The following is a 26,233-nucleotide window of genomic DNA, read 5'->3' as shown; positions in this document are numbered from 1 at the left end:
ACAGAGGGGAGGGTTTTTGGGCCTCAGTGACAGTTGTAGATTACATGCCGTACTGTAATGTGCAGGATATCTGCGGTATCTATAACAAAAGAGGGTGGCAATACAGAGATATGTGGAGCTATGTGCTTTAGTACGTTCAGGGCCACACAAGACACAAACAGTACGCAGCGTATCTAAGTGACCGTGCTGATGCTGATGTGTCGGGTCTCTTTCGCTCTATTAGAATCAGATGGTGAGAATTGGTCCGTGGAGCAGGAGGAACAGATGGAGGTGTTGCTGTGTGACCCTCCAGCCCTGCTGCCCACCCTAACCCTCTCCCTGGCCCCTGAGGGCCACATCACTGAGGCCCCGGCCCCACCAGCCCCCAAGACCAACCCACAGACGGCCACACAGGGCAAGACCAGCAAGGTAAGAAGATGTTTAGAACCACAGCACATGCAGACAGGCCCACATTCACTCACAAACACACACACACACACACACACAAACGTATGCACGTGTGTGATGTCTCTCTCTGCGGTTTGATTGTTTAGGCGAAGGAGATTGGTGAGATCCAGATCAAACTGGAGCCTCATGAGGTGGACCAGTTCCTCAACTTGTCTCCTAAAGGTGAGGCCTGACACACACCATATCGTACTGCCACACTACTCATAACCTCTCTGTATGTCGTCCCCAGACCTGGGTCAAATATACGTGTCAAGTACTGTGCTCTTTACCCCTCGTTAAATAACATCATCGTATAATATACGCTATTTAGCAGACACTTTTATCCAAAGCGACTTTGTCATGCGTGCATACATTTTGAAGATACATTTTGAATATAAATCAAGCACACTTTTAACTATTTGACAATATGTATGGTATGTCCAAAATATATAGATTTTTAAGTACAAACGCTCTGATGAAGGTCATATACGTAAAGCTTATTGAAGATCAGTGATACTATCAAGAGCAGTGTGCGGGTTTCTTTTTTTTTCTTCTCAAAACATACAAACGCAACATGTAAAGTCTTAGTCCCATGTTTCATGAGCTGAAATAAAGGATCCCAGAAATGTCCATACGCACAAAAACCTTATTTCTCTCAGATTTTGTGCACTAATTTGTTTACGTCCTTTTCAGTGAGGATTTCTCCTTTGCCAAGATAATCCATCCACCTGAGAGGTGTGGCATATCAAGAAGTTGATTAAACAGCATGATCATTACACAGGTGCACCTTGTGCGGGGGACAATAAAAAGCCACTCTAAAATGTGCAGTTTTGTCACACAACACAATGCCACAGATGTCTCAAGTTTTGAGGGAGCATGCAATTGGCATACTGACTGCAGGAATTTCCACCAGAGCTGTTGCCAGAGAACTGAATGTTCACTTCTCTCTCATAAGCCGCCTCCAACGTTGTTTTAGAGAATTTGGCAGTGCGTCCAACCGGCCTCACAACAGCAGACCAATGTGTAGGGCATTGTGTTGTCGTGCGGTTTGCTGATGTTAACGTGATGAACAGAGTGCCCTAGGTGGGGGGGTTGTGTGTGCAGGCATAAGCTACAGACAACGAACACAATTGTATTTAATCGATGGCAGTTTCAATGCACAGAGATACCGTGATGAGACCCTGAGGCCCATTGTCGTGCCGTTCATCTGCCGCCATCACCTCATGTTTCAGGATGAAACCCCATGATGCAGGATGAGGCCCCATGACGCAAGGATCTGTACACAATTCCTGGAAGCTGAAAATGTCCCAGTTCTTCCATGGCCTGCATACTCACCAGACATGTCACCCATTGAGCATGTTTGGGATGCTCTGGATCGACGTGTACGACAGCATGTTCCAGTTCCTGCCAATAACCAGCAACTTCGCACAGACATTGAAGAGGATTTTGACAACATTATACAATCACAGGCCACAATCAACTGCCTGATCAACTCTATGCAAAGCAGATGTGTCGCACTGCATGAGGCAAATGGTGGTCAACCCAGATACTGACTGGTTTTCTGATCCGCGCCCATACCTTCTTTTTTTTAAAGGTGACCAACAGATGCATATCTGTATTCCCAGTCATGTAAAATCCATATGGCCTAAGAAATCTATAGTTGCTATGCAGGCGGATCAGTGTTGTGCTGCTCTGAGGATCCCTTCTAGCCACTGATGGATGATGTTGACATCAAGTACAATCCAATGTGTAAAGTCTGTAAATGTTAGTGTTGATCGTCTCTAGAGAACGTTTGTAGGCGTGTAACCTGTTTGTGTGTGTTTCCCCTCACAAGGTCTGGAGTCTCTGCAGATGCCACCCACCCCTCCCTCCTCCCACAGCAGTGACTCAGAGGGCTGTCAGAGCCCGGTACACGCCAGCACTCCCCAGAGCCCCTCCACCCCCTCTTCTCCCCTCAGCCCTGCACCCTCCCAGGCCGGCCTCAAGGTGTCTCAGCGCACACCCTCCTCCCTCTCCAACTCCCCTCTTCTCACCGCCCCACACGTACGTACAACACAGACTGGGGACCAGGGATTCACTGAAAAGATACAGGGACCCTGTCGGCATAATATGAATCCGTCCTACCTTTCTTCGGGTAATCACTGATCTGAGAGAGATTGGATAAGTTAATGCGAGGTTACCACCCTATTGCGTTCACCAATCCAACCTGGTCAGATCAGTGACAACCTCATGAAATGGAAGGAATGAGCGATGGAGCTATTCAGAGAACAGATACAGGGACGTCACTGAAATAAGACACAGTTTGTCAGCTTATCTGATGGACTCTGATGACACTTCCTCTCTCCTCCTCCCCCTGTAGAAGTTGCAGGGCTCTGGCCCTCTCCTGCTGACAGAGGAAGAGAGGAGAACCCTGGTTGCTGAGGGTTACCCTGTTCCCACCAAGCTGCCCCTGTCCAAGGCGGAGGAGAAAGCCCTGAAGAAGATACGCAGGAAGATCAAGAACAAGGTGGGACTTGCGATTACGATTCGTGAGTTGAAATGTCAAACAACAGCTAGGAACATAAATATAAACTCAACATGGAACAGTGTCGATGATTTTACTGAGTTAGAGTTCACATCAGGAAATCAGTCAATTGAAATAAATTCACTAGGCCCTATTCTTAATTTGCCATGGATGGGCCTGGGAGGGCATAGGCCCAACCACTTAGGAGCCTGACCCACCCACTGGGAAGCCAGGCCCAGCCAATCAGACTGAGTTTTTCCCCACAAAGTGCTTTAATACAGACAGAAATACTCCTCAGTTTCATCAGCTCACTGGGTGGCTGGTCTCAGGCGATCCTGCAGGTGAAGAAGCAGTATGTGGAGGTCGTGGGCTGGCGTGGTTACACGTGGTCTGCGGTTGTGAGGCTGGTTGGACGCACTGCCAAATTCTATAAAATGACGTTGTAGAGGAGGCTTATGGTAGGGAAATGAACGTTAGATTTCCTGGCAACTGCTCTGGTGGACATTCCTGCAGTCAGCACGCCAATTGCACGCTCCCTCCAAACTTGAGACATCTGCGGCATCGTGTTTCGTGACGAAACTGCACATTCAAGAGTGGCCTTTTATTGTCCCCAACACAAAGTTCACCTGCGTAATGATCATGCTGTTGAATCAGCTTCTTGCTATGCCACACCTGTCAGGTGGATGGATTATCTTGGCAGAGGAGAAATGCTCACTCATATGTTTAATTCTTTTCTATTTCTGCCTGTGCCAGACGTAATAACACACTTCAGAGTGATACAGTAAAACTATACTTCCGTGAGCCATAACAGGGGTGTAATTTCGACATCCTTTCTTTCAGATCTCTGCTCAAGAGAGCCGCAGAAAGAAGAAGGAGTACATGGACGCCCTGGAGAAGAAGTGAGTCTTTCGTGATGTTCTCATTCAGCGTGAAATCAAATGTGTTGCTTTGGGAATGCTTTTTTTGTCTCCCATTTCTTTGGTAATTAATTAGCGTCATTATCAATAGATAAAGACTTATTATTATGGCAATGACAATTCATTAAACTCAACGGTGCTTTTACACAAATACAGTAGTGGCTTCTGTCTCCCTGAGTTATTATGTCTGTCACTGATCTTGTAATTCCCCCTTTTGTCCACAGGGTGGAGAACTGCTCCAATGAGAACAGCGAGCTGCGCAGGAAACTGGAGAATCTGGAGTGTACCAACAAGTAAGAGACATACATTATACAGTGCTCCAGGTTATGTTTAGTGCTTCATCCTTTCTACAATATTAATCCAACCTTGTAAAATGATCCCACAGCTCGCTGAGTCAAACGGAGCGTTATGTTTAGTGCTTCATCCTTTCTACAATATTAATCCAACCTTGTAAAATGATCACACAGCTCGCTGAGTCAAACGGAGCGTTATGTTTAGTGCTTCATCCTTTCTACAATATTAATCCAACCTTGTAAAATGATCACACAGCTCGCTGAGTCAAACGGAGCGTTATGTTTAGTGCTTCATCCTTTCTACAATATTAATCCAACCTTGTAAAATGATCACACAGCTCGCTGAGTCAAACGGAGCGTTATGTTTAGTGCTTCATCCTTTCTACAATATTAATCCAACCTTGTAAAATGATCACACAGCTCGCTGAGTCAAACGGAGCGTTATGTTTAGTGCTTCATCCTTTCTACAATATTAATCCAACCTTGTAAAATGATCACACAGCTCGCTGAGTCAAACGGAGCGTTATGTTTAGTGCTTCATCCTTTCTACAATATTAATCCAACCTTGTAAAATGATCACACAGCTCGCTGAGTCAAACGGAGCGTTATGTTTTGCTGTGTTTTCATGTGTTCATGTGAATACACACCGTGTAACATTGTCTGTGAAGTCATATGTTAGTCCAGTGAAGTGTATAATTCTCTGCTGTTCTGTTCATCTGTGTGTCTATTTAGCGGTGTGTATGTGTGTGTGTGTATTGTCTTTGGCAGGATGTGTGTGAGTGTCTATGACTAAGCGCTGAGCCCAACTTTACCTTCTGCCCTTTCTCTCTCCTCTCCCCCTCGTCTCCTCTCCCCTCATCCCCTCTCCCCTCTCTCCCCACGTCTCCTCTTCCCTTCTCCCCTCGTCTCCTCTCCCCTCGTCCCCTCTCCCCTCTCTCTCCTCTCATCTCCTCTCCCCTTCCCCCTTCCCCCCTCGTCTCCTCTCCCCTTTCCCTCTCTCTCCCCTCGTTACCTCTCCCTAGGACTCTAATTCAACAGCTACACTCTCTGCAGGCGGTGGTGGCAGGGAAGGTTCCCCGCTCCTGCAAAGTCACTGGCACCCAGACCTCCTCCTGCCTCATGGTGAGTCTCCTCAACTCAACCCTCAGCCCTGTGTGTGTGTGCTCGTGTGTGTGTGTGTGTGTGTGTGTGTGCGCGAGCGCACATTTGTGCTTCATATCGATTGGATAACCTTTTGTTTTTCATTTGATATAACTCCTGCATGCTCTGTGTGTCAGCTGTTGTGGGCAGCCTGTCTTGTCTTTTTCATGTAAGTGCTTGACTGTGGAGCCTAATAACATATTGTGTGTGTGTGTGTGTGTGTATGTGTGTTTGTGTGTGTCTAGGTGGTGGTGCTGTGCTTCGCTGTGTTCCTAGGGAGTTTCTACTCCAGCCTGGGTCCTTGCTCCTCCATCACAGAGACTGGCCTCTCCAGAGACATGGCCATGCAGGAGTCTTACACAGCTACAGGTACTACACACACACATAGTCAGTCACACATTGCACATTCATGTTTCATGGATTAATGCTGATCTTTTTACAGTGCATGGCGTGTGTGTGTGTGTGTGTGTGTGTGTGTGTGTGTGTGTGTGTGTGTGTGTGTGTGTGTGTGTTAGCGAGGTATTAGCTCTGAATCTCTGAGTGCTGAGAAAGTAGCAGTGTTGCGTGATCCTACCAGTCACACACACACCTTTTGGAGTGTTTTGGCATGGCCTCCTGGAAGAGTGTACACTTGAATGTCATTATTTCCCATTCAGTGGGACTATCATTAGCATGATTAAACTGCAATGCAGCCATTTTATGATGATTGATCTTTGCTCCCCCTAAAGCTCTTCTCCCTCCCACACACAGCCTGTTAGCCACAGAGCCCAGCATTTGTGTTGCTGGCACTCTGCCCCTACAGCAGAACAATCTGTTTTGTAGGATATGTACAAGGTTTACTGTTGGTAGGGTTTAATGTGTAATCCATTTCATAAGACGTCATATTGTTAAGAGGGTTGTAGGATTGCATTTGTAGGAGACACGATCGCATCAAAAGATTATACCGTCCCTAAAAAAACAAAAGATGTTTCAGCAAAGAAAGATGTAAAAGATAGGCATGTCATTGAGTACTTTCTCCTTTCTGGACATGATGTGATCAGGTAAAATTATAATATATTTTTTTCCCATGATCCTTCACAGTGAAGTCCAGGAGCCTGCTGTCCTATGAGGAGAGAGGGCTGGACGAGCCACACCTTCTGGGTCTGGGTGGGGACTATCCTGACCAATTGGAGAGGCCCACGGTTGTCATGGCAGCGTGGCGCTCTGAGAAAAAGCAGCAGAAAGGGGAAGAGTCACATCGGGCTGAGACACGCCCACCTTTCAGCAACAGCAGTGATACGAACCCACAGAAACCCCTGCTTTTAGACCTGCACAGGTACAACACACACGTACTCATGCACACACACACACACACACACACACACACTTATGGTAGGCAATGATATCAGAGACTGTATGAGACAGAAAAACTATTTTTTTTTACACGATTTTGGGGTATTGGTGTCAGTAAAAGTCTAGTCCTGTAGTTTCTTATCTGTTCGTCTCTCTTCTGCGCCAGGTCTCTGGAGCAGAGGGTGAACGACAGCGCTAAAATCATAGAGCTGGAGAGGACAGTCAACGAGACGTCATAGAGTCTACCTCTGACCCGTCACCTTTGACCTTCCCTCTGCAGGAGCAGGAGACGGAGGCTCTCTGTATTTATAGAATCTTTTTGGATAACTTTGTTATTTTTATCGTATGTAGTTGTTGTTCTTTTATATTGTGTTTTTATTCCATTCCAAAAGTACACCACCTCTTTGATATATTTTTGTGTTCGTACTTTGCTTTTATTTTTGCCTTTATTTGCCTTACTTCTTTATATATTTGATGACATCGTTTTGCTCTGGCCATTATGCTCTGTTATATTTGAGTGAGTGGTATTTTGTTCTGTATCTCTATGGTGATATTCCCCTTGGTGTGATGGCGGTGTTATGAGAATGGGGCCCCGTGGCTCTTTGAATACTCTGCTGATGTCTTCACAGTAATGGGGCCTAGTATCTCAAATGCTATTTCCTTTACGTATTCTTTTCCTATCGATTTTTGTCAGGATGGACTCAGAATCGCACGCTGTGTCCTTATTAAATATGAGTCTCTATCAAAAGCCACAGGCCTTCGTAGCAAGTCCTATTTTTGTAAATGTAAATGTCCGCCTGCATGTATGAGGTCAGTAAACGCAATGTTGACTGATGTTTGATCGGTGGTTGGATGCTGAGACAATCAAGTTGTGTATAATACAGCGTTATGACAAAGTACTTTTTACCAGATAATGTGTGTGGGGAATGTGTTTGCTAAACTAAGAAACTTTCCTGCTGGAGAAAACACAATGGTGGCCTTGTGATATGGAATGAACCAGGATGATGTTTCTGCTAGGTCATAGTCTCTACCACCTGCACTGTCTCCCACATACACAGATAAACAGAACCATAACCACCTTCTCCTTTGGCCTGCACCCTGCAGTCAATCCACTCACACAGCATCCCCAAAGAGTCCATTTTATTCTTATTTATTCCATATAAACTGTAGAGTCACATTTTGCCTCCACAGGAACCTGTCTTTGTCTTTATGGGTTCTGTCCTTCTTGGCTTTTGACTAAAACAAATAAATATTTTCCGTAGTAAAAGCATCGACTGCCGTGTACGATTGCCCTGCTTTGAAGTGTGATCGTAAGTCATGTACTGTGTGTTTGAGACTGTAAGCACGCATACCCTCACTGTGAGCATGTGTCAGTCAATGATGACATAAGCGCCAGAAGTCGTACTAAGCCCATCCCAAAGGTTTGGCCCCCAGACATTCAAATCAACTTATTCAAATGTTTTAACCCAGTGGTTCTCCACTGGTTTTACCCCGGGAGCCAAATAGAACCAAATTGTCTCAGCCACGATCCAATATTTGCACTGCAATTTATTTATTTATTTATGATAAAAGGCAATCTGGATTTTTTTTTACAATGCTATATTGATAGTACATGTACTAATTATATGACAAGGGAACAACAGTCCCTCATTTTTCATTATGCCCATATTCTTGATGAGGAATGTTGAGTTCACTGGTTTGAGACTGTGAAATCAACCAAATCCACCAAATAGTTCTACTGGTTTCTACACAAAGAATATCAGACACTTTCCAGTTGAGAATCGCTGTTTTAACCCACACTCCAATGTTCAACCAAATCAAAGCTCTGCCTCTGGACAACGGGTCTATTGGACACAACTGGTGTGTTAGTGTGCGTGCGTGATCGTGCGTGTGTATATGCATATTTCTGTGTGTGCATTTTGTAAAAGGTTGTGTCTGTCTCCCTGCCTGTGAAAGAACTGTCAGCCTTGATTATTCTCCTTTTTTTTTTAACCTCAAATCACATTAACCAAATTGTGTTAAGGCAAAAATGTTCCGACCGAGTGATTGGCTTAGAATGGACGTCTCGTGGTAGCGAGGTTGGATAATAACTGCGTTTCACAGAAAGACAAAACAGACGGATTCACTATAAATGCCAAAGCATCCTTTCCATTCCTCAACTAATTTGTCATTTCTCTATTCATTCCCATAGTGGGTTATAATGATGCAACTGATATGTCAATTCTGACCAACATAAAAATAAAACAGCGAGTGAGGTGACATGGCTAGCGGCCCATGTGCCATTAAAAAAAAAGACAATTTCTCAGGTATGCTAATCTATAATACGGGTTTGGCTGATCAGTGGGCAACGGCCAAGATCATGGATTGTCACCTCACTCAAAACAAATTTGTGGTGGCTAAAACCATGATTTGCTCGAATAGTAAAAGCTATTAACCTCATGATTAGTGTATTGAAAGTGTCTGTCCTGCCATTGTGTCTGTGTCCTCGCTGGGGCCTTCTGTTGTGGTGAGCGAGCCACTCTCCTATCCCCCCCCCCCCCCCATTCAAGACAAATACGTTCTGATTGTGTAACATTTAATAATGCAATTGCGGGAAAAACACCGCTTTGGAAGCTTCACGAAGAGAGGAGGGTCTCAGCTTTCTGTAGGTAGAATTTTATTTATCAACTCTCAATAGTCAGCTCAATAGCAACTATTTTGACATGGCGAAGTGTGCAGCTGATATTGCGAGGGCAAAGCCTGTAGGTCTCATGGGTAGGAAATAAAATGTACTGTTGGATGAATACATGGCTACCAGCTGTGTGTACTAGAGTTAGCGATCTAATTGGTGTGTTTTGTGTTTCCACTTCCTCAGGTTTTGAACCCCAAATGAATTATCCTATGATATGAGTTAGTGCACATACAGATGTATGTACCGTAAGGTAGAGTACCTTATGGTAAGCTGTAGACCACACTATCTACCGGGAGAGTTCTCGTCTACAGTGTATTACTCGTAGCCGTCTATTTACCACCACAGACCGATGCTAACGCTAAGAGGGCACTCAAACCAACTCTATAAGGCCAACTATCAACAGGCTGGCTCACATCAACAGCATCCTCCCGGATACCCTAGACCAGTGGTTCCCAAGTTTTTTATAGTTCCGTACCCCTTCAAACATTCAACCTCCAGCTGCCGTACCCCCTCTAAGCATCAGGGTCAGCACACTCTCACATGTTGTTTTTTGCCATCATTGTAAGTCTACCACACACACACACTATACGATACATTTAATAAACATAAGAATGAGTGTGAGGTTTTGTCACAATCCGGCTCGTGGGAAGTGACCAAGAGAAGGGTGTGCTTGAAAGGATGCAAATAACTCTGCAATGTTGGGTTGTATTGGAGAGAGTCTCAGTCTTCATTCATTATCCACACGCAGTCTGTGCCTGTATTTAGTTGTCCTGCTAGTGAGGGCCGAGAATCCACTCTCACGTAGGTACGTCGTTGCAAAGGGCATCAGTGTCTTAACAGTGTGATTTTCCAAGGCAAGAAACTGAGCGCAGCCCTATCCAGAAATCTTGCAATGGCTTCTGATTAAATGTAATTTTCACGGAACCGCTTGTTGTAATTTTGATGAGGCTCTCATGTTCAGAAATCGGTAAGTGGACTGGAGGCAGGGCATGAAAGGGATAACGAATCCAGTTGTTTGTGTCGTCCGTTTTGGGAAAGTACTTGCGTAATTGCACACCCAGCTCACTCAGGCGCTTCACTATATCACATTTGACATTGTCCGTAAGCTTGAGTTAATTTGCACACAAAAAGTCATACAATGATGGAAAGACCTGTGTGTTGTCCTTGTTAATGAAGACAGAGAAGAGCTCCAACTTCTTAATCATAGCCTCAATTGTATCTCAAACATTGAATATAGTTGCGGAGAGTCCCTGTAATCCTAGATTCAGATCATTCAGGTGAGAAAAACATCCCCCAGATAGGCCAGTCGTGTGAGAAACTCGTCATCATGCAAGCGGTCAGGCAAGTGAAAATTATGTTCAGTAAAGAAAACGTTAAGCTCGTCTCTCAATTCCAAAATGTTTTAGTCAATACTTTGCCCCTTGATGACCAGCGCACTTCTGTTTGTTGTAAAAGCGTCACATGGTCACAGCCCATATCATTGCATAATGCAGAAAATACACGAGAGTTCAGGGGCCTTGCTTTAACAAGGTTAACCTTTTTCACTGTAGTGTCCAAAACATTTTTCAAGCTGTCAGGCATTCCCTTGGCAGCAAGAGCCTCTCGGAGGATGCTGCAGTGTACCCGAGTGAAGTCGGGAGCAACTACTTGCATGAGCGTTGCGCCATCAGTACAGATACCAACACATCTTGACCATCAAAGTCCATTTGTGTTGTTTGATGAAGGCCTTCTCTGTATCGTTTTTTTTGGCCTTTTCCCCCAGCATTGTCCCAGCCATATCCACGGCAGCAGGAAGAATTAAGTCCTCCACATTAGTATGGGGCTTGCCTGTCCTAACTACTCGGTAGCTCACCATAAAATAAACTTCTAGCCTCTTCTTATTAATGGTTTCTGTTTATACATCTCTTACTACTCGAAAGTCGTCTTTAATCTCGCTCAAAAAACTCCCGTGGCTTATTTTTCAAATTATCATGTTTCGTTTCTAAATGTCTGCGCAGGAGTGAAGATTTCCTATGAGAGAGTAACGGTTAAGGTGAATGGATGTTAACTGTTTGACTAGGCTTCCTGTATTTGACATTGTGTTGTTATTTCGCGGAACGCTAGATGGTTTCATTTGATTTTTGGCAGTGAAATGAGGCTACTCAGGCGAGAAAAATACGTCACCCAAATGTAGCCCCGTTAGAAAATATAAATGTACTGTTTGAAAATGTGAAAAGAAACAGAGAACAAACCCCGTTTGGGAATACCTGCCCTAGACCCACTCCAATTTGCATACCGCCCCAACAGATCCACAGATGACGCAATCTCAATCACACTCCACACTGCCCTTTCTCACCTGGACAAAATGAACACCTATGTGAGAATGTGGTTCATTGACTACAGCTCACGTTCAACACCCTAGTTCCCTGGGACTAAACACCTCCCTCTGCAACTGGATCCTGGACTTCCTGACGGGCCGCCCCCAGGTGGTAAGGGTAGGTAACAACGCATCTGCCACGCTGATCCTCAACACTGGGACCCCTCAGGGGTGTGTACTTAGTTCCCTCTTGTACTCCCTGTTCACCCACGACTGCATGGCCAAACACGACTCCAACACCATTATTAAGTTTTCTGACGACACAACAGTGGTAGGCCGGAACGTCTATAGGGAGGAGGTCAGAGACCTGATGGTGTGGTGCCAGGACAACAACCTCTCCCTCAATGTGAGCAAGACAAAGGAGCATCAAAGGGGCTGTAGTTGAGCAGGTTGAGAGTTTCAAGTTCCTTGGTGTCCACATCCCTAACAAACTAACATGTTCCAAACATATCAAGACAGTCGTGAAGAGGGCATGACAAAACATATTCCCCCTCGGGAGACTGAAAAGATTTGGCATGGGTCCTCAGATCCTCAAAAGGTTCTACAGCTGCATCAAGAGCATCCTGACCGGTTTCTTCACCGCCTGGTATGGCAACTCCTCGGCATCTGACCGTAAGGCGCTACAGAGGGTAATGCGTACAGCCCAGTACATCTCTACCCCCAAGCCATAAGACTGCTGAACAATCAAACGGCCACCGGACGATTTACATTGACACCCCCATTTGTTTGGTACACTGCTGCTACTTTCTGTTTATTATCTATGCATAGTCACTTCACCCCTACCTACATGTACAAATGACCTCAACTAACCTGTACCTCCGCACACTGACTCTGTACCGGTAACCCCTGTATATAGCCTCGTTATTGTTATTTTATTGTGTTACTTTCATAATTTTTTACTTTGTTGGTAAATATTTTCTTAACTTCTTGAACTGCACTGTTGGTTAAGGGCTTGTAAGTAAGCATTTCACGGTAAGGTCTACACTTGTTGTATTCGGCGCATGTGACAAATAAAGTTTGATTTGATTTTACTTAGGAAATTCTGGGGTCCTGTATTGACTAGGGTGACCAGTCGTTCCTGATTTCCGGGGACAATCCCACATTCTTGTGGCCTGTCCCCAGCTAGAGCGGTCTCTGAAATTGTCCCCGATTAGCCCTCAGAAAGAAAAAAAGCAACTCTGAAGTTAAATTGAGGCAGATATTTCAATAATCAAACGCTGTATCCAATCATATTTGCATGTAAAAATGATGTCTATCCCTGTTCCAAACTCATTTGCTCCTACGGTTACGACGCAGACCTTTAATGAGAACGTTTGATCAGTGATACATTGTAACCACTGCATGAACAACTACGCCCATGGGTAGAAAGTGCATCCAACAGCATCGGCTACCAAACTTGAGTGATTGTAAAATTGCTAGATAGGCAAAGATTAATAAGGAAACTGGATGGGTAGTTGATTTCTGTGTTATAAATGTATCGTGAAATGTATAGTTTAGTATATGTAGTTCCCTCCATGCCATTGTTTAAAAAAAAGATATATTTACACAGCTACACTGGTCATTGGCTGACCACATTATGGGCTGGTGCCACCAACAAAGTTAGTGTCACCAGTGACAGCAGGGAGAAATTAGTTGGCTGTGCGCACGGTGCTGTGGGCTGGTTTGGATGCAATGCCAGGGCCGAATTGTTGTCCCAGTCCACCCCTGCTTTGCCCTACTTTTACCATAGTGATGATGCTGAGGCATGGTGAGGAGGAGCAGGAGTATCCCACAATGCCCTTGTCGGGGCCGGAGATGGATGCTGCCTGCTGCAGCTCGTGAGCTTCTGTTGAGCTGACGCTTGTTGATGCCGCCGCAGCTCGTGCTGCCATTTCCAGACCGTCAGCTCGCACTAGTTGTTCGCGATCACCAGCGCGTGCTTGACGGTGCGGTGAACACCGGTCCCCGCTGCTTTGGATCCCTTCAACAACCGCGACCATAAAAAGGACGGACACTGTCATCCAGCGATACCCACCGTATACCGTCTCTGTCTCCCGGAGTAGACGGGGAGAGGGGGTCCAGTGCCGTCCGCAGCATGAGCATGGACCCCCTGGCCAAGCCCTGCCCGTCCCAGGCGGAGCACAACCCCGGGACCTTCAGCGGCCGACTGACCGCGCTGGAAGCGGCCGGGGATGACAGCGAGTCCGGCTGCGGCGAAGAGGAGGCCATGGGGGGCAGCGATACGTTCAGTAGCCTCGTCGAAATGGAGGTGGAGACGCTGGAGGAGAAATTAAAGGGTCTGGCTTTTAGGAAACAGATTTCGTATAGGTGAGTCAACGGTAGAAGGCTAGCCTTCAGGAATAAGGGCTAGACTTCATTTGGATAAAAACGAGGATTTAGACAGCAGAGAGGAAGATGGAATTATAGGACTGTAGATCATTCTCTTCCCATTTACATTCACTTGGGCTGTTGTTTGTTATTGACAAACATTGACAAAAACACAATGAACAGACACACACACATCTATGTCTATATATATAGAGAGAGAGATGTATATATTTTGACAGCACACATATTTCCGACATAAGGTCCTCTGAAATACTGTATTATTACTATTATGGTAGACATTTACATTATTAAATTGTGTTAACTATCAGAGTAGGCTCTCTGACTGAACCAGCATAGGCTTTAGCACACCGGCTTTCTGACCTAGTGTCCATCGTGTGTGTGCGCATTGTTGTATTTTCTGTGTTGTCGTGTGTGGGAGGGGAGAGGGGGTTAGCTCTATTGATTTGCAGACCGTGTGTGTGTGTTCGTGTGTGTGTTCTCTCGCCGTGATGTATGTATTCTCACGCCGTGTGTGTAGGGCAGGCTATTCTCCCGAATGCCAGCTCGGATCGCCTGCTGAAACAGGTAGCTTCTGGGGTTGTGGAATTGGCTAATGCCCAACAACACCCAGATGAAGCTATAGCTTTCGTTCTGACTTAGTGAGAGACTGTGTGTGTGTGTGTGTGTGTGTGTGTGTGTGTGTGTGTGTGTGTGTGTGTGTGTGTGTGTGTGTGTGTCTGTCTGCCTGTTGTATTGGAAAACGGTTTGCTTTGGAGGTCAAATCAATACCTTCTAATGATTTGTTTGCCTTTTGGCTTGAGTGGAGAGATGTTAACATCTTTAGTCTGTCTGTCTGTCTGTCTGTCTGTCTGTCTGTCTGTCTGTCTGTCTGTCTGTCTGTCTGTCTGTCTGTCTGTCTGTCTGGTTTGTAATAGCCATAGTGAATGAATGCATCATGATTACATGCAGCTCCTGTGTCTGTTTGAAGTCCAAGCTCACCATGGTCTATGTGTGTGATTCAAAGAAACCTGAGAAATTATGCTGTTGAACATCAAAGGCTCTAAGTGTGTGTGTGTGTGTGTGTGTGTGTGTGTGTGTGTGTGTAAACAATGACTCCTTTCAGACCTGTAATAGGTATCTCCTTCAGACAGACAGACAGACAGACAGACAGACAGACAGACAGACAGACAGACAGACAGACAGACAGACAGACAGACAGACAGACAGACAGACAGACAGACAGACAGACAGATAGATAGATAGATAGATAGATAGATAGATAGATAGATAGATAGATAGATAGATAGAGAAAAGTGAGAATAGAGAGAGTGTACTTAGTGTGTTGTATCCCCACATTGAGCTGACTCCTACTGGGTGAGTGATCACACAGGACTGTGTTCCCAGAAAGCACTCGGTCCTTTCATCTATTCTGAGACGTCTCTGTCTGCTACGCATAAATTTCGCCCTCAGACAGCCAGCGTATGTGTGTGTGTACAGCATGTGTGTGTGTACAGTATGTGTGTGTGTGCAGTATGTGTGTGTGTGCAGTATGTGTGTGTGTGCAGTGGTCGAAAAAAACCGAATTGTCATACTTGAGGCACAGTAAAGATACCTTAATATAAAATGACTCAAGTAAAAGTGAAAGTCACCCAGTAAAATACTACTTGAGTAAAAGTTTTTGGTTTTAAATATACTTAAGTATCAAAACTACATTTATACGTAATAAAAAAGTCCTTAAATTACGCAAACCAGATGGCATCATTTTCTTATTTTTAATTTATTTACGGATAGTCAGGGCCGCACTCCAACAAGTGTCTTTAATGAGTCTGCCAGATCGGCGGCAGTAGGGATGACCAGGGATGTTCTTTTGGTAAGTGTGTGAATTTGACTATTTTCATCACCTGCTAAGCATTCAAAATGTAGCGAGTACTTTTAGGTGTCCGGTGAAAATATATGGAGTAAAAAGTACATGATTTTATTTAGGAATGTAGTGAATTTCAAGTACATTTAGTCAAAAATATAAATAGTCAAGTAAAGTACAGATACCCAAAACAACTGCTTATGTAGTACTTTAAAATATTTTTACCTAAGTACTTTACACCACTGTGTGTGTGTGTGTGTGTGTGTGTGTGTGTGTGTGTGTGTGTGAGAGTGAATAGAGGATTGTGTCATGCACCTTTATGTGAAATACTGTGAAATTACCGTTTCACTCACAACACTCTTCAACTGACTCTCACTGAATCTGACTCAATTTAACTTATGTATCCGCCCCAGAAACTCTGAAAATTAGTCCACTGTGTGTGTGTCTGTGAGTGAATGCGTATTAGCAAGCGTGCTTGCGCATGTGTGTGTGTGTACCCAAGTGTGTGTTTGCATGCGTTCGCATGTGTTCTTGTCTGTGTTGTATGTGGAGTAGCCTATCTCCCAGAGGGAGACGTTCAAAGCCTTTCTCTCTCATGTGGGATAAAATCGTTTTCATTTCATCTCCCAATTAGAGATGGTGATGATCCTCAACCAGGACACCCAACAACAGAGAGAAGATTAACAACCACACAGAGAGAAACGGAACAAGATGCAATAACATCAACTCTGATATCTGGGCCCTCGTCCACAAAGCGTCTCCGAGTAGGAGTGCTGTTCTAGGATCAGTTCTGCCTTTTAGGTCACAATGAATAAGATTATATGGACAGATCCGAGATCAGCACTCCTACTCTGAGACGCTTTCTGGATTTGGTTCCCTGATCGCAGTTCCTGCCTGCAGTAACTGAAGGAAGCATTGAACTGACCAGAACAGACAGACGCTGACAGCAAAATTGGTTCCGGTCCAAATCCGGCCCAGAATTGGGCAAGGTCTGTTTGCCATGAAAAGGCCACAACATCCATTACCCAGACTGAAATATTGGCGTAAAACTCCACAGCAGGCCTTTATGGGTTTACAGTAATCAGTTATCACAGTGTGAGAGTAGAGCGCTCAGCCTGGAACTTGGCCTCAGAAAGAGACTTGGGCTTTTTTGAACAGCCAATCAGAGTCCTAATTGTAGAGTTGTTCAAGATGATACATTTTCTCATCCTCCCGACCGAAACCGGTGAACAGTTCAACATGCATATTCAAGGATTTCTGTTCCTGACAAACTCCGATGGAAAGAGGTTCATAGACCTTTTCTTGTTTGGACAAAAGACCATCCCCCGTTTCCTCTCCTTCGTCCTTTCTCCTCCGTGACCGCTGGGAAACTGGGGTCGAGTGGTCGAGGAGTGTGTCAATTCGTTAGTAGGCGAACGGAAGACGGCCCTCTCCTCCTCGACAGCCTCCTTTTGGCGAGGAAGCACAAGTGCATCCTACCGCGGAAGAGTTTCGATATCTGCCACAACCCCTTAGAATCAGATGTAGCGTTGTCGGATGAGAAAAGCACGGAGCACATTTAGAAACAACATGCTACTTATCCTTTTATCTTGTAAAATGTCTTGCACAACTTACTTCATTTATTTTGATCACTTTACACATTTATTATGGGATCCGCCCCTGTAAACGTCAAGGAGCTTCTCATTTCATTACAAGTGCATTTTCGTCCACGTTCGGGCTCCACGTCACCTCTTCTCGTTGACCTTTTAACCTTTGTTTCAAAAGGTGGAGAGAGAGAACGGAGGAGAGAGGACGTAGCCTACAGGCAGATCTGGGCCTACTGTACCTCTACCGCTTCATGCTGTATATCAACTGAGCTGCCAAAACCTCACCCAAAACCTCATCCTTAACTGAAACGATAACAAAGCGTCCTCCTGTGTCGCTAGATAACTGTGGGGCTGGAGAAATGTATCCATGGCTATGGACTGACATCCATGACATCAAATGTGTAGTTTTAACCATGTTTTGAGCCTATAACAGTGTTTGTTTACATTTGCGTTGTTGACAAGCTTATATTTTGGGTCCTAATGGAGTACGACAGTTGGACTAAGCTCGTGAGGCCTTTATAGGTTATAGTCTTCAAGAATGATTGGTATATCTCATAGAAGTCCAGAAATGGATATAGCAACTAAGGATTATAGCTTTAACTTTGCACTGGGCCTGTTAGTGGTTGGATGTCCTTGGGAAGAGCCTGGGCCTGGTAGTGGTTGTCTATGGGAAATACAAGACAAAATGTTGTCAATATTCAAGGCTGACTCTGAGCTATAAAACCTCTCTCTCTCTCTCTCTCTCAATTCAATTCAATTCAATTCAAGGGCTTTATTGGCATGGGAAACATGTGTTAACATTGCCAAAGCAAGTGAGGTAGATAATATACAAAGTGAATATATAAAGTGAAATAAACAAATATTAACAGTAAACATTACACATACAGAGGTTTCAAAACAGTAAAGACATTACAAATGTCATATTATATATATATATATATATATACAGTGTTTTAACAATGTACAAATGGTTAAAGGACACAAGATAAAATAAATAACCATAAATATGGGTTGTATTTACAATGGTGTTTGTTCTTCACTGGTTGCCCTTTTCTCGTGGCAACAGGTCACAAATCTTGCTGCTGTGATGGCACACTGTGTAATTTCACCCAGTAGATATGGGAGTTTTTCAAAATTGGATTTGTTTTCGAATTCTTTGTGGATCTGTGTAATCTGAGGGAAATATGTCTCTCTAATATGGTCATACATTGGGCAGGAGGTTAGGAAGTGCAGCTCAGTTTCCACCTCATTTTGTGGGCAGTGAGCACATAGCCTGTCTTCTCTTGAGAGCCATGTCTGCCTACGGCGGCCTTTCTCAATAGCAAGGCTATGCTCACTGAGTCTGTACATAGTCAAAGCTTTCCTTAATTTTGGGTCAGTCACAGTGGTCAGGTATTCTGCCGCTGTGTACTCTCTGTGTAGGGCCAAATAGCATTCTAGTTTGCTCTGTTTTTTTTGTTAATTCTTTCCAATGTGTTAAGTAATTATCTTTTTGTTTTCTCATGATTTGGTTGGGTCTAATTGTGCTGTTGTCCTGGGGCTCTGTAGGGTGTGTTTGTGTTTGTGAACAGAGCCTCAGGACCAGCTTGCTTAGGGGACTCTTCTCCAGGTTCATCTCTCTGTAGGTGATGGCTTTGTTATGGAAGGTTTGTGAATCGCTTCCTTTTAGGTGGTTGTAGAATTTAACGGCTCTTTTCTGGATTTTGATAATTAGTGGGTATCGGCCTAATTCTGCTCTGCATGCATTATTTGGTGTTCTACGTTGTACATGGAGGATATTTTTGCAGAATTCTGCGTGCAGAGTCTCAATTTGGTGTTTGTCCCATTTTGTAAAGTCTTGGTTGGTGAGCGGACCCCATACCTCATAAAGGGCAATGGGCTCTATGACTGATTCAAGTATTTTTAGCCAAATCCTATTTGGTATGTTGAAATTTATGTTTCTTTTGATGGCATAGAATGCCCTTCTTGCCTTGTCTCTCAGATCGTTCACAGCTTTGTGGAAGTTACCTGTGGCGCTGATGTTTAGGCCAAGGTATGTATAGTTTTTTGTATGCTCTAGGGCAACAGTGTCTAGATGGAATTTGTATTTGTGGTCCTGGTGACTGGACCTTTTTTGGAATACCATTATTTTGGTCTTACTGAGATTTACTATCAGGGCCCAGGTCTGACAGAATCTGTGCATAAGATCTAGGTGCTGCTGTAGGCCCTCCTTGGTTGGTGACAGAAGAACCAGATCATCAGCAAACAGCAGACATTTGACTTCGGATTCTAGCAGGGGGAGGCCGGGTGCTGCAGACTTTTCTAGTGCCCGCGCCAATTCGTTGATATATATGTTGAAGAGGGTGGGGCTTAAGCTGCATCCCTGTCTAACACCATGACCCTGTGTGAAGAAATGTGTGTGTTTTTTGCCAATTTTAACCGCACACTTGTTGTTTGTGTACATGGATTTTATAATGTCGTATGTTTTACCCCCAACACCACTTTCCATCAGTTTGTATAGCAGACCCTCATGCCAGATTGAGTCGAAGGCTTTTTTGAAATCAACAAAGCATGAGAAGACTTTGCCTTTGTTTTGGTTTGTTTGGTTGTCAATTCGGGTGTGCAGGGTGAATACATGGTCTGTTGTACGGTAATTTGGTAAAAAGCTAATTTGACATTTGCTCAGTACATTGTTTTCATTGAGGAAATGTACGAGTCTGCTGTTAATGATAATGCAGAGGATTTTCCCAAGGTTACTCTTGACTCTCTCTCTCTCTCTCATCTCTCTCTCTGGGCTGTACAACAGGGAGGAAGTACATCCCCTCCGTTTCCTCTCTAACTTATTCATGTGCCACAGAGACAGCGTGCTGCTGACGCCATCGTTATATACAGATGAATACATAATGATAACACACTGAACGGCTGTCTCTGCAGCAGAGAGAGGGCTGTCTGCTTCTATCTGGCCTGTTTCAATGATCCCCCTTGTCTCCTCTGTCTCTGCCTCTGTCTGTCTGTCTGTCTGACTGTCTGTCTCTCTCTCTCTCTCTCTCTCTCTCTCTCTCTCCGTCTCTGTCTGTCTCTCTCTCTCTCTCTCTCCATCTCCGTCTCTGTCTGTCTCTTTTCTCTCTCTCTCTCTCTCTCTCTCTCTCTCTCTCTCTCTCTCTCTCTCTCTCTCTCTCTCTCTCTCTGTCTGTCTGTCTGTCTGTCTGTCTTTCTCTCTCTCTCTCTCTCTCTCTCTCTCTCTCTCTCTCTCTCCATCTACATCTCTGTCTCTCTCTCTCTCTCTCTCTCTCTCTCTCTTTCTCTCTCTCTCTTTCTGTCCTTCTGTCCTTCTGTCCCTTCATTCAGTGACTTATCGTGTATTTCTCAAGCAGGCAGAAGGCATAGGGAGCAACCAGACGGACAAGACAGACAAACAGGGGCTCAAAGATCAGGGCCCAGGGGGTGACCCCTTTAAATAAACCCTTTGATTACAAAGGGAGAGGAGGAGTTGATCATTCTCTGTGCTTTGGTTTGGTGCGAGGAGGTGGACAGCTGCTGAGTTTCTGGAGTTTTGACAGCCGGTGAATGTGTGTGTGTAGGGGTTTTAATCATGAATCTGTGAATCGCACGCATGCGTACACACACGCAGTACGCACACACGCGCGAGCGCACACACGCGCACATGCAGCACACACACACACACACACACACACACACACACACACACACACACACACACACACACACACTAGGACAATATTAGTGTGACACATCCTCCTCCATGTGGGTTGTAATACCCGGTCCTGGTTGTCTGACACTAAGATATGTGTGAGGTGTGTGTGAGAGGTGTGTGTGTGTATGTGAGTGTGTATGTGATAGGTGTGTGTGTGTGTATGTGTGCATGCCAGTGTTTTATTTGATTGGAGTGCGTAGGTAACCGTCAGTCTTAATCTGTGTGGTGAGGAGAGGAATGGGGTGATGTCTGTTTTAGGAGTAGAGGACAGATTATTCCTTTAAAAGGTCTCTCTGTCTCCTGGCATTTTCCAGAGCAGAGCAGCGCTGAGGTTGGGGCTGGCGGCTGGTGTTTTTCTCCCATAATGCAGCGTGATGAGGCATTAAGGGGATTGGATGTTCAAGCTGCGTGGAGTCAGTCTCTCCTTATTTGGTGTCTGACTGGCTGTAAGAGGCTTTTCCTGCTGCCTGGCTCCTGCCCCCCCCCCCCAACATCACATCACCCAGCACCAGGCAGACCAGGCTGAGGGGCCCTACTACAGCCCCAAGCTTCAGCAGGATTCACTTGGCCCCAGAGTGGATGGCTGAACACGAACAGGTGTGGTGTGTGCCTGTTAAACCTGCTGTTTTTTCAGTCAGAGCTCTCTGCCCAGACAAATACACCCCCCCCCCCCCCCCTCTCTCGGGCCTGTCCAGTCCATCTGGCGGTGCCACAGTCAGCCCAACTGAGCTGAGAGTGACTCCATCACTGTGACACACGTCTGGCTGAGAGAGGAATAGAGGGAGAGGAGAGAGAATGGAGAGAGGGAGAGGAGAGAGAATCAAGAGAGGGAGGCAAAGAGAGAATGGAGAGAGGAAGGCAGGGAGAGAAAGAGAGGGGGGCAGAGAGAGAAAGAGAGGGAGAGGAGAGAGAATGGAGAGAGGGAGGCAGAGAGAGAAAGAGAGGGAGAGGAGAGAGCTAGAGGAGAGAGAATGGAGAAAGGAAGGCAGAGAGACAATGGAGAGAGGCAGGCAGAGAGAGAAAGAGAGAGAGGCAAAGAGAGAAAGAGAGGGAGAGGAGAGGGAATGAGAGAGGGAGAGGAAAGAGAATGGAGAGAGGGAGGCAGAGACAGAAATAGAGGGAGAGGAGAGTGAATGGAGAGACTGAGGCAGAGAGAGGAAGAGAGGGAGGAAGAGAGAGAAAGAGAGGGAGGCAGAGAGAGAAAGAGAGGGAGGCAGAGAGAGAATGGAGAGAGGGAGGCAGAGAGAGAAAGAGAGGGAGGCAAAGAGAGAAAGAAAGGGAGAGGAGAGAGAATGGAGAGAGGGAGGCAGAGAGAGAAAGAGGGAGAGGAGAGAGGGAGGCAGAGAGAGAAAGAGAGGGAGGCAGAACGAGAAAGAGAGGGAGATGAGAGGAGTTAGAATGGAGAATGGGAGAGGAGAGAAAGGAGAGAGAGGGAGGGGAGAGAGAATTGAGAGAGGTAGGCAGAGAGAGAATGGAGAGAGGGAGGCAGAGAGAGAAAGAGATGGAGAGGAGAGAGAATGGAGAGAGGGAGGCAGAGAGAGAAAGAGGGAGAGGAGAGAGAATGGAGAGGGAGGCAGAGAGAGAAAGAGAGGGAGGCAGAAAGTGAAAGAGAGGGAGCGGAGAGAGAATGGAGAGAGGGAGGCAGAGAGAAAATGGGGAGAGGGAGTCAGAGAAGAGGGCAGAGAGAGAAAGAGAGGGAGGCAGAGAGAGAATGGAGAGAGGGAGGCAGAGAGAATGGAAAGGGGGAGACAGAGAGAGATATAGAGGGAGGCAGGGAGAGAAAGAGAAGGAGAGGAGAGAAAATGGAGAGGTAGAGGAGAGAGAATGGAAAGAGGGTGGCAGAGAGAGTAAGAGAGGGAGAGGAGAGAAAATGGAGAGAGGGAGGCAGAGAGAGAAAGAGAGGCAGAGAGAAAGAGAGGGAGAGGAGTTTGAATGGAGAAAGGGAGGCAGAGAGAGAATGGAGAGAGAATGGAGAGAGGGAGAGGAGAGACAATTGAAAGAGGGATAGGAGAGAGGAGAGAGAATGGAAAGAGGGAGAGGAGAGAGAATGGAGAGAGGGATGCAGAGAGAGAAAGAGATGGAGAGGAGAGAGAATGGAGAGAGGGATGCAGAGAGAGAAAGAGATGGAGAGGAGAGAGAATGGAGAGAGGGAGGCAGAGAGAGAAAGAGAGGGAGATGAGAGAGAATGGAGAGAGACAGGAGGACAGAGAAAGAGAGAGAGAGGAGAGAGATTGGTGAGAGGGAGAGGAGAGAGAAAGATAGGAAGAGGGAGAGGAGAGAGAAGAGAGGGAGAGGAGAGAGAATTGAGAGAGGGAGAGGAGAGAGAATTGGAGAGAGGGAGGCAGAGAGAGAAAGAGAGGGTGAGGAGAGAAAATTGAAAGAGGGATAGGAGAGAGGAGAGAGAATGGAGAGAGGGAGAGGAGAGAGAATGGAGAGAGGGATGCAGAGAGAGAAAGAGATGGAGAGGAGAGAGAATGGAGAGAGGAAGGCAGAGAGAGAAAGAGAGGGAGAGGAGAGAGAATGGAGAGAGACAGGCAGACAGAGAAAGAGAGGGAGAGGAGTGAGATTGGAGAGAGGGAGAGGTGAGAGAAAGAGAGGAAGAGGAGAGAGAATGGAGAGAGGGAGAGGAGAGAGACAGAGAGGGAGAGGAGAGATAATGGAGAGAGGGAGGCAAAGAGAGGGAGAGGAGAGAGGGAGGCAGAGAGAGAAAGATTGGGAGAGGAGAGAGAATGGAGAGAGGGAGGCAGAGGGAGAAAGAGAGGGAGAGGAGAGAGAATGGAGAGAGGGAGGCAGAGAGAGAATGGAGAGAGGGAGTGGAGAGATAATGGAGAGAGGGAGAGGAGAGAGAAAGAGAGGAAGAGGAGAGAGAATGAGAGGGAGAGGAGTGAGAATGGAGAGAGGAGAGAGAATGGAGAGAGGGAGAGGAGAGATGATGGAGGTAGAGGAGAGAGAATGGAGAAAGGGAGGCAGAGAGAGAAAGAGAGGGGGAGGAGAGAGAATGGAGAGAGGGAGAGGAGAGAAAAGAGAGGGAGAGGAGAGAGAATGGAAGGAGAAAGAGAGGGAGAGGAGAGAGAATGGAGAGAGGGAGAGGAGAGAGGATGGACAGGGAGAGGCGAGAGAAAGATAGGGAGAGGAGAGAGAATGGAGAGAGGGTGGCAGAGAGAGAAAGAGGGGGAGAGGAGAGAGAATGGAGAAAGGGAGGCAGAGAGAGAAATAGATGGAGAGGAGAGAGAATGGAGAGAGGGAGGCAGAGAGAGAAAGAGATGGAGAGGAGAGAGAATGGAGAGAGACGGGAAGAGAGAGAAAGTGAGGGAGAGGGTGGCAGAGAGAGAATGAGAGGGAGAGGAGAGAGAATGGAGAGAGGGAGGCAAAGAGAGGGAGAGGAGAGAATGGAGAGAGGGAGGCAGAGAGAGACTGGAGAGAGGGAGACGAGAGCGAATGGAGAGAGGGAGAGGATAGAGAATGGAGAGGGAGAGGAGAGAGAGTGGAGAGAGAGAGGAGAGAGAATGGAGGGAGAGGAGAATCGAGAGAGTGAAGCAGAGAGAGAAAAATAGGGAGAGGAGAGAGATTGGAGGGAGGGAGGCAGAGAGAGAAATAGAGGGAGGGGAGAGATAATGGAGAGAGGGAGAGGTGAGAGAATGGAGAGAGGGAGGCAGAGAGAGAAAGAGAGGGAGGCAGAGAGAGAAAAAGAGGGAGAGGAGAGAGAATGGAGTAAGAGAGGCAGAGAGTGAATGGAGAAAGGGTGAGGAGAGAGAATGGAGAGGGAGAGGAGAGCGAATGGAGAGGGAGAGGAGAGAGAATGGAGAGAGGGAGGCAGAGAGAGAAATAGATGGAGAGGAGAGAGAATGGAGAGAGGGAGGCAGATAGAGAAAGAGATGGAGAGGAGAGAGAATGGAGAGAGACAGGAAAATGGAGAAAGTGAGAGAGAGAGGCAGAGAGAGAAAGAGAGGGAGAGGAGAGAGAATGGAGAGAGGGAGAGGATAGAGAATGGAGAGGGAGAGGAGAGAGAATGGAGAGAGGGAGAGGAGTGAGAATGGAGAGGGAGAGGAGAATCGAGAGAGGGAGGCAGCGAGAGAAAGAGAGGGGTAGGAGAGAGAATGGAGAGAGGGAGGCAGAGATAATGGAGAGAGGGAGGCAGAGAGAGAAATAGAGGGAGAGGAGAGAGAATGGAGAGAGGGAGAAATGAGAGAATGGAGAGAGGGAGGTAGAGAGAGAATGGAGAGAGGGAGGCAGAGAGAGAAATGAGAGAGGGAGAGGAGAGAGAATGGAGAGAGGGAGGCAGAGAGAGAATGGAGAGAGGGAGGCAGAGAGAGAAGAGAGGGAGGCAGAGAGAGAAAGACAGGGAGAGGAGAGAGAATGGAGAGAGGGAGGCAGAGAGAGAATGAGAGGGAGAGGATAGAGAATGGAGAGAGGGAGAGGAGAGAGAATGGAGAGAGGGAGGAAGAGAGAGAGAAAGAGAGGGAGGCAGAGAGATAAAGAGAGGGAGAGGAGAGAGAATGGAGAGAGGGAGGCAGAGAGAGAAATAGAGGGAGAGGAGAGAGAATGGAGAGAGGGAGACGTGAGAGAATGGAGAGAGGGAGGTAGAGAGAGAATGGAGAGAGGGAGGCAGAGAGAGAAAGTGATGGAGAGGAGAGAGGGAGAGGAGAGAGAATGAAGAGAGGGAGGCAGAGAGAGAATGGAGAGAGGGAGGCAGAGAGAGACTAGAGGGAGGCAGAGAGAGAAAGAGAGGGAGAGGATAGAGAATGGAGAGAGGGAGAGGAGAGAGAATGGAGAGAGGGAGGCAGAGAGAGATTGGAGAGAGGGAGAGGAGAGAGAATGGAGAGAGGGAGAGGATAGAGAATGGAGAGGGAAATGAGAGAGAATGGTAAGAGTGAGAGGAGAGAGAATGGAGAGGGAGAGGAGAATCGAGAGAGGGAGGCAGAGAGAGAAAGAGAGGGAGAGGAGAGAGAATGGAGAGAGGGAGGCAGAGAGAGAAAGAGAGGGAGAGGAGAGAGAATGGAGAAAGGGAGGCAGAGAGAGAAATAGAGGGACAGGAGAGAGAATGGAGAGAGGGAGAAATGAGAGAATGGAGAGAGGGAGGTAGAGAGAGAATGGAGAGAGGGAGGCAGAGAGAGAAATGAGAGAGGGAGAGGAGAGAGAATGGAGAG

At 46.2% G+C, this 26,233-nt stretch overlaps 2 protein-coding genes across 3 annotated transcripts in view; both read left to right on the top strand.

Moving 5' to 3' along the window:
• Window positions 1–7,883, top strand: part of LOC139392711 (cyclic AMP-responsive element-binding protein 3-like protein 2) — a 29,697-nt gene extending 21,814 nt beyond the window's left edge. Inside the window, exons 3-12 of the mRNA XM_071140910.1 lie at window positions 224–408; window positions 534–609; window positions 2,261–2,469; window positions 2,786–2,932; window positions 3,770–3,828; window positions 4,071–4,139; window positions 5,162–5,261; window positions 5,525–5,648; window positions 6,360–6,594; window positions 6,778–7,883. Coding sequence (XP_070997011.1) covers window positions 224–408; window positions 534–609; window positions 2,261–2,469; window positions 2,786–2,932; window positions 3,770–3,828; window positions 4,071–4,139; window positions 5,162–5,261; window positions 5,525–5,648; window positions 6,360–6,594; window positions 6,778–6,850 — 1,277 coding nt within the window. The 3' untranslated portion in view covers window positions 6,851–7,883. The remainder of the gene's footprint in view (window positions 1–223; window positions 409–533; window positions 610–2,260; window positions 2,470–2,785; window positions 2,933–3,769; window positions 3,829–4,070; window positions 4,140–5,161; window positions 5,262–5,524; window positions 5,649–6,359; window positions 6,595–6,777) is intronic.
• Window positions 7,884–13,439: 5,556 nt separating this feature from the next.
• Window positions 13,440–26,233, top strand: part of LOC139392645 (diacylglycerol kinase iota-like) — a 91,556-nt gene continuing 78,762 nt past the window's right edge. For both annotated transcript variants that reach the window (XM_071140773.1, XM_071140771.1), the window contains exon 1: window positions 13,440–13,945. In XM_071140773.1, coding sequence (XP_070996874.1) covers window positions 13,713–13,945 — 233 coding nt within the window. In that variant the 5' untranslated portion in view covers window positions 13,440–13,712. The remainder of the gene's footprint in view (window positions 13,946–26,233) is intronic.

This window comes from Oncorhynchus clarkii, chromosome 33 (assembly GCF_045791955.1).
Source record: "Oncorhynchus clarkii lewisi isolate Uvic-CL-2024 chromosome 33, UVic_Ocla_1.0, whole genome shotgun sequence".
Lineage (NCBI taxonomy): Eukaryota > Metazoa > Chordata > Actinopteri > Salmoniformes > Salmonidae > Oncorhynchus > Oncorhynchus clarkii.
Note: the sequence above shows the minus strand (reverse complement) of the source record. Positions and strands in the feature narration are given on the sequence as shown.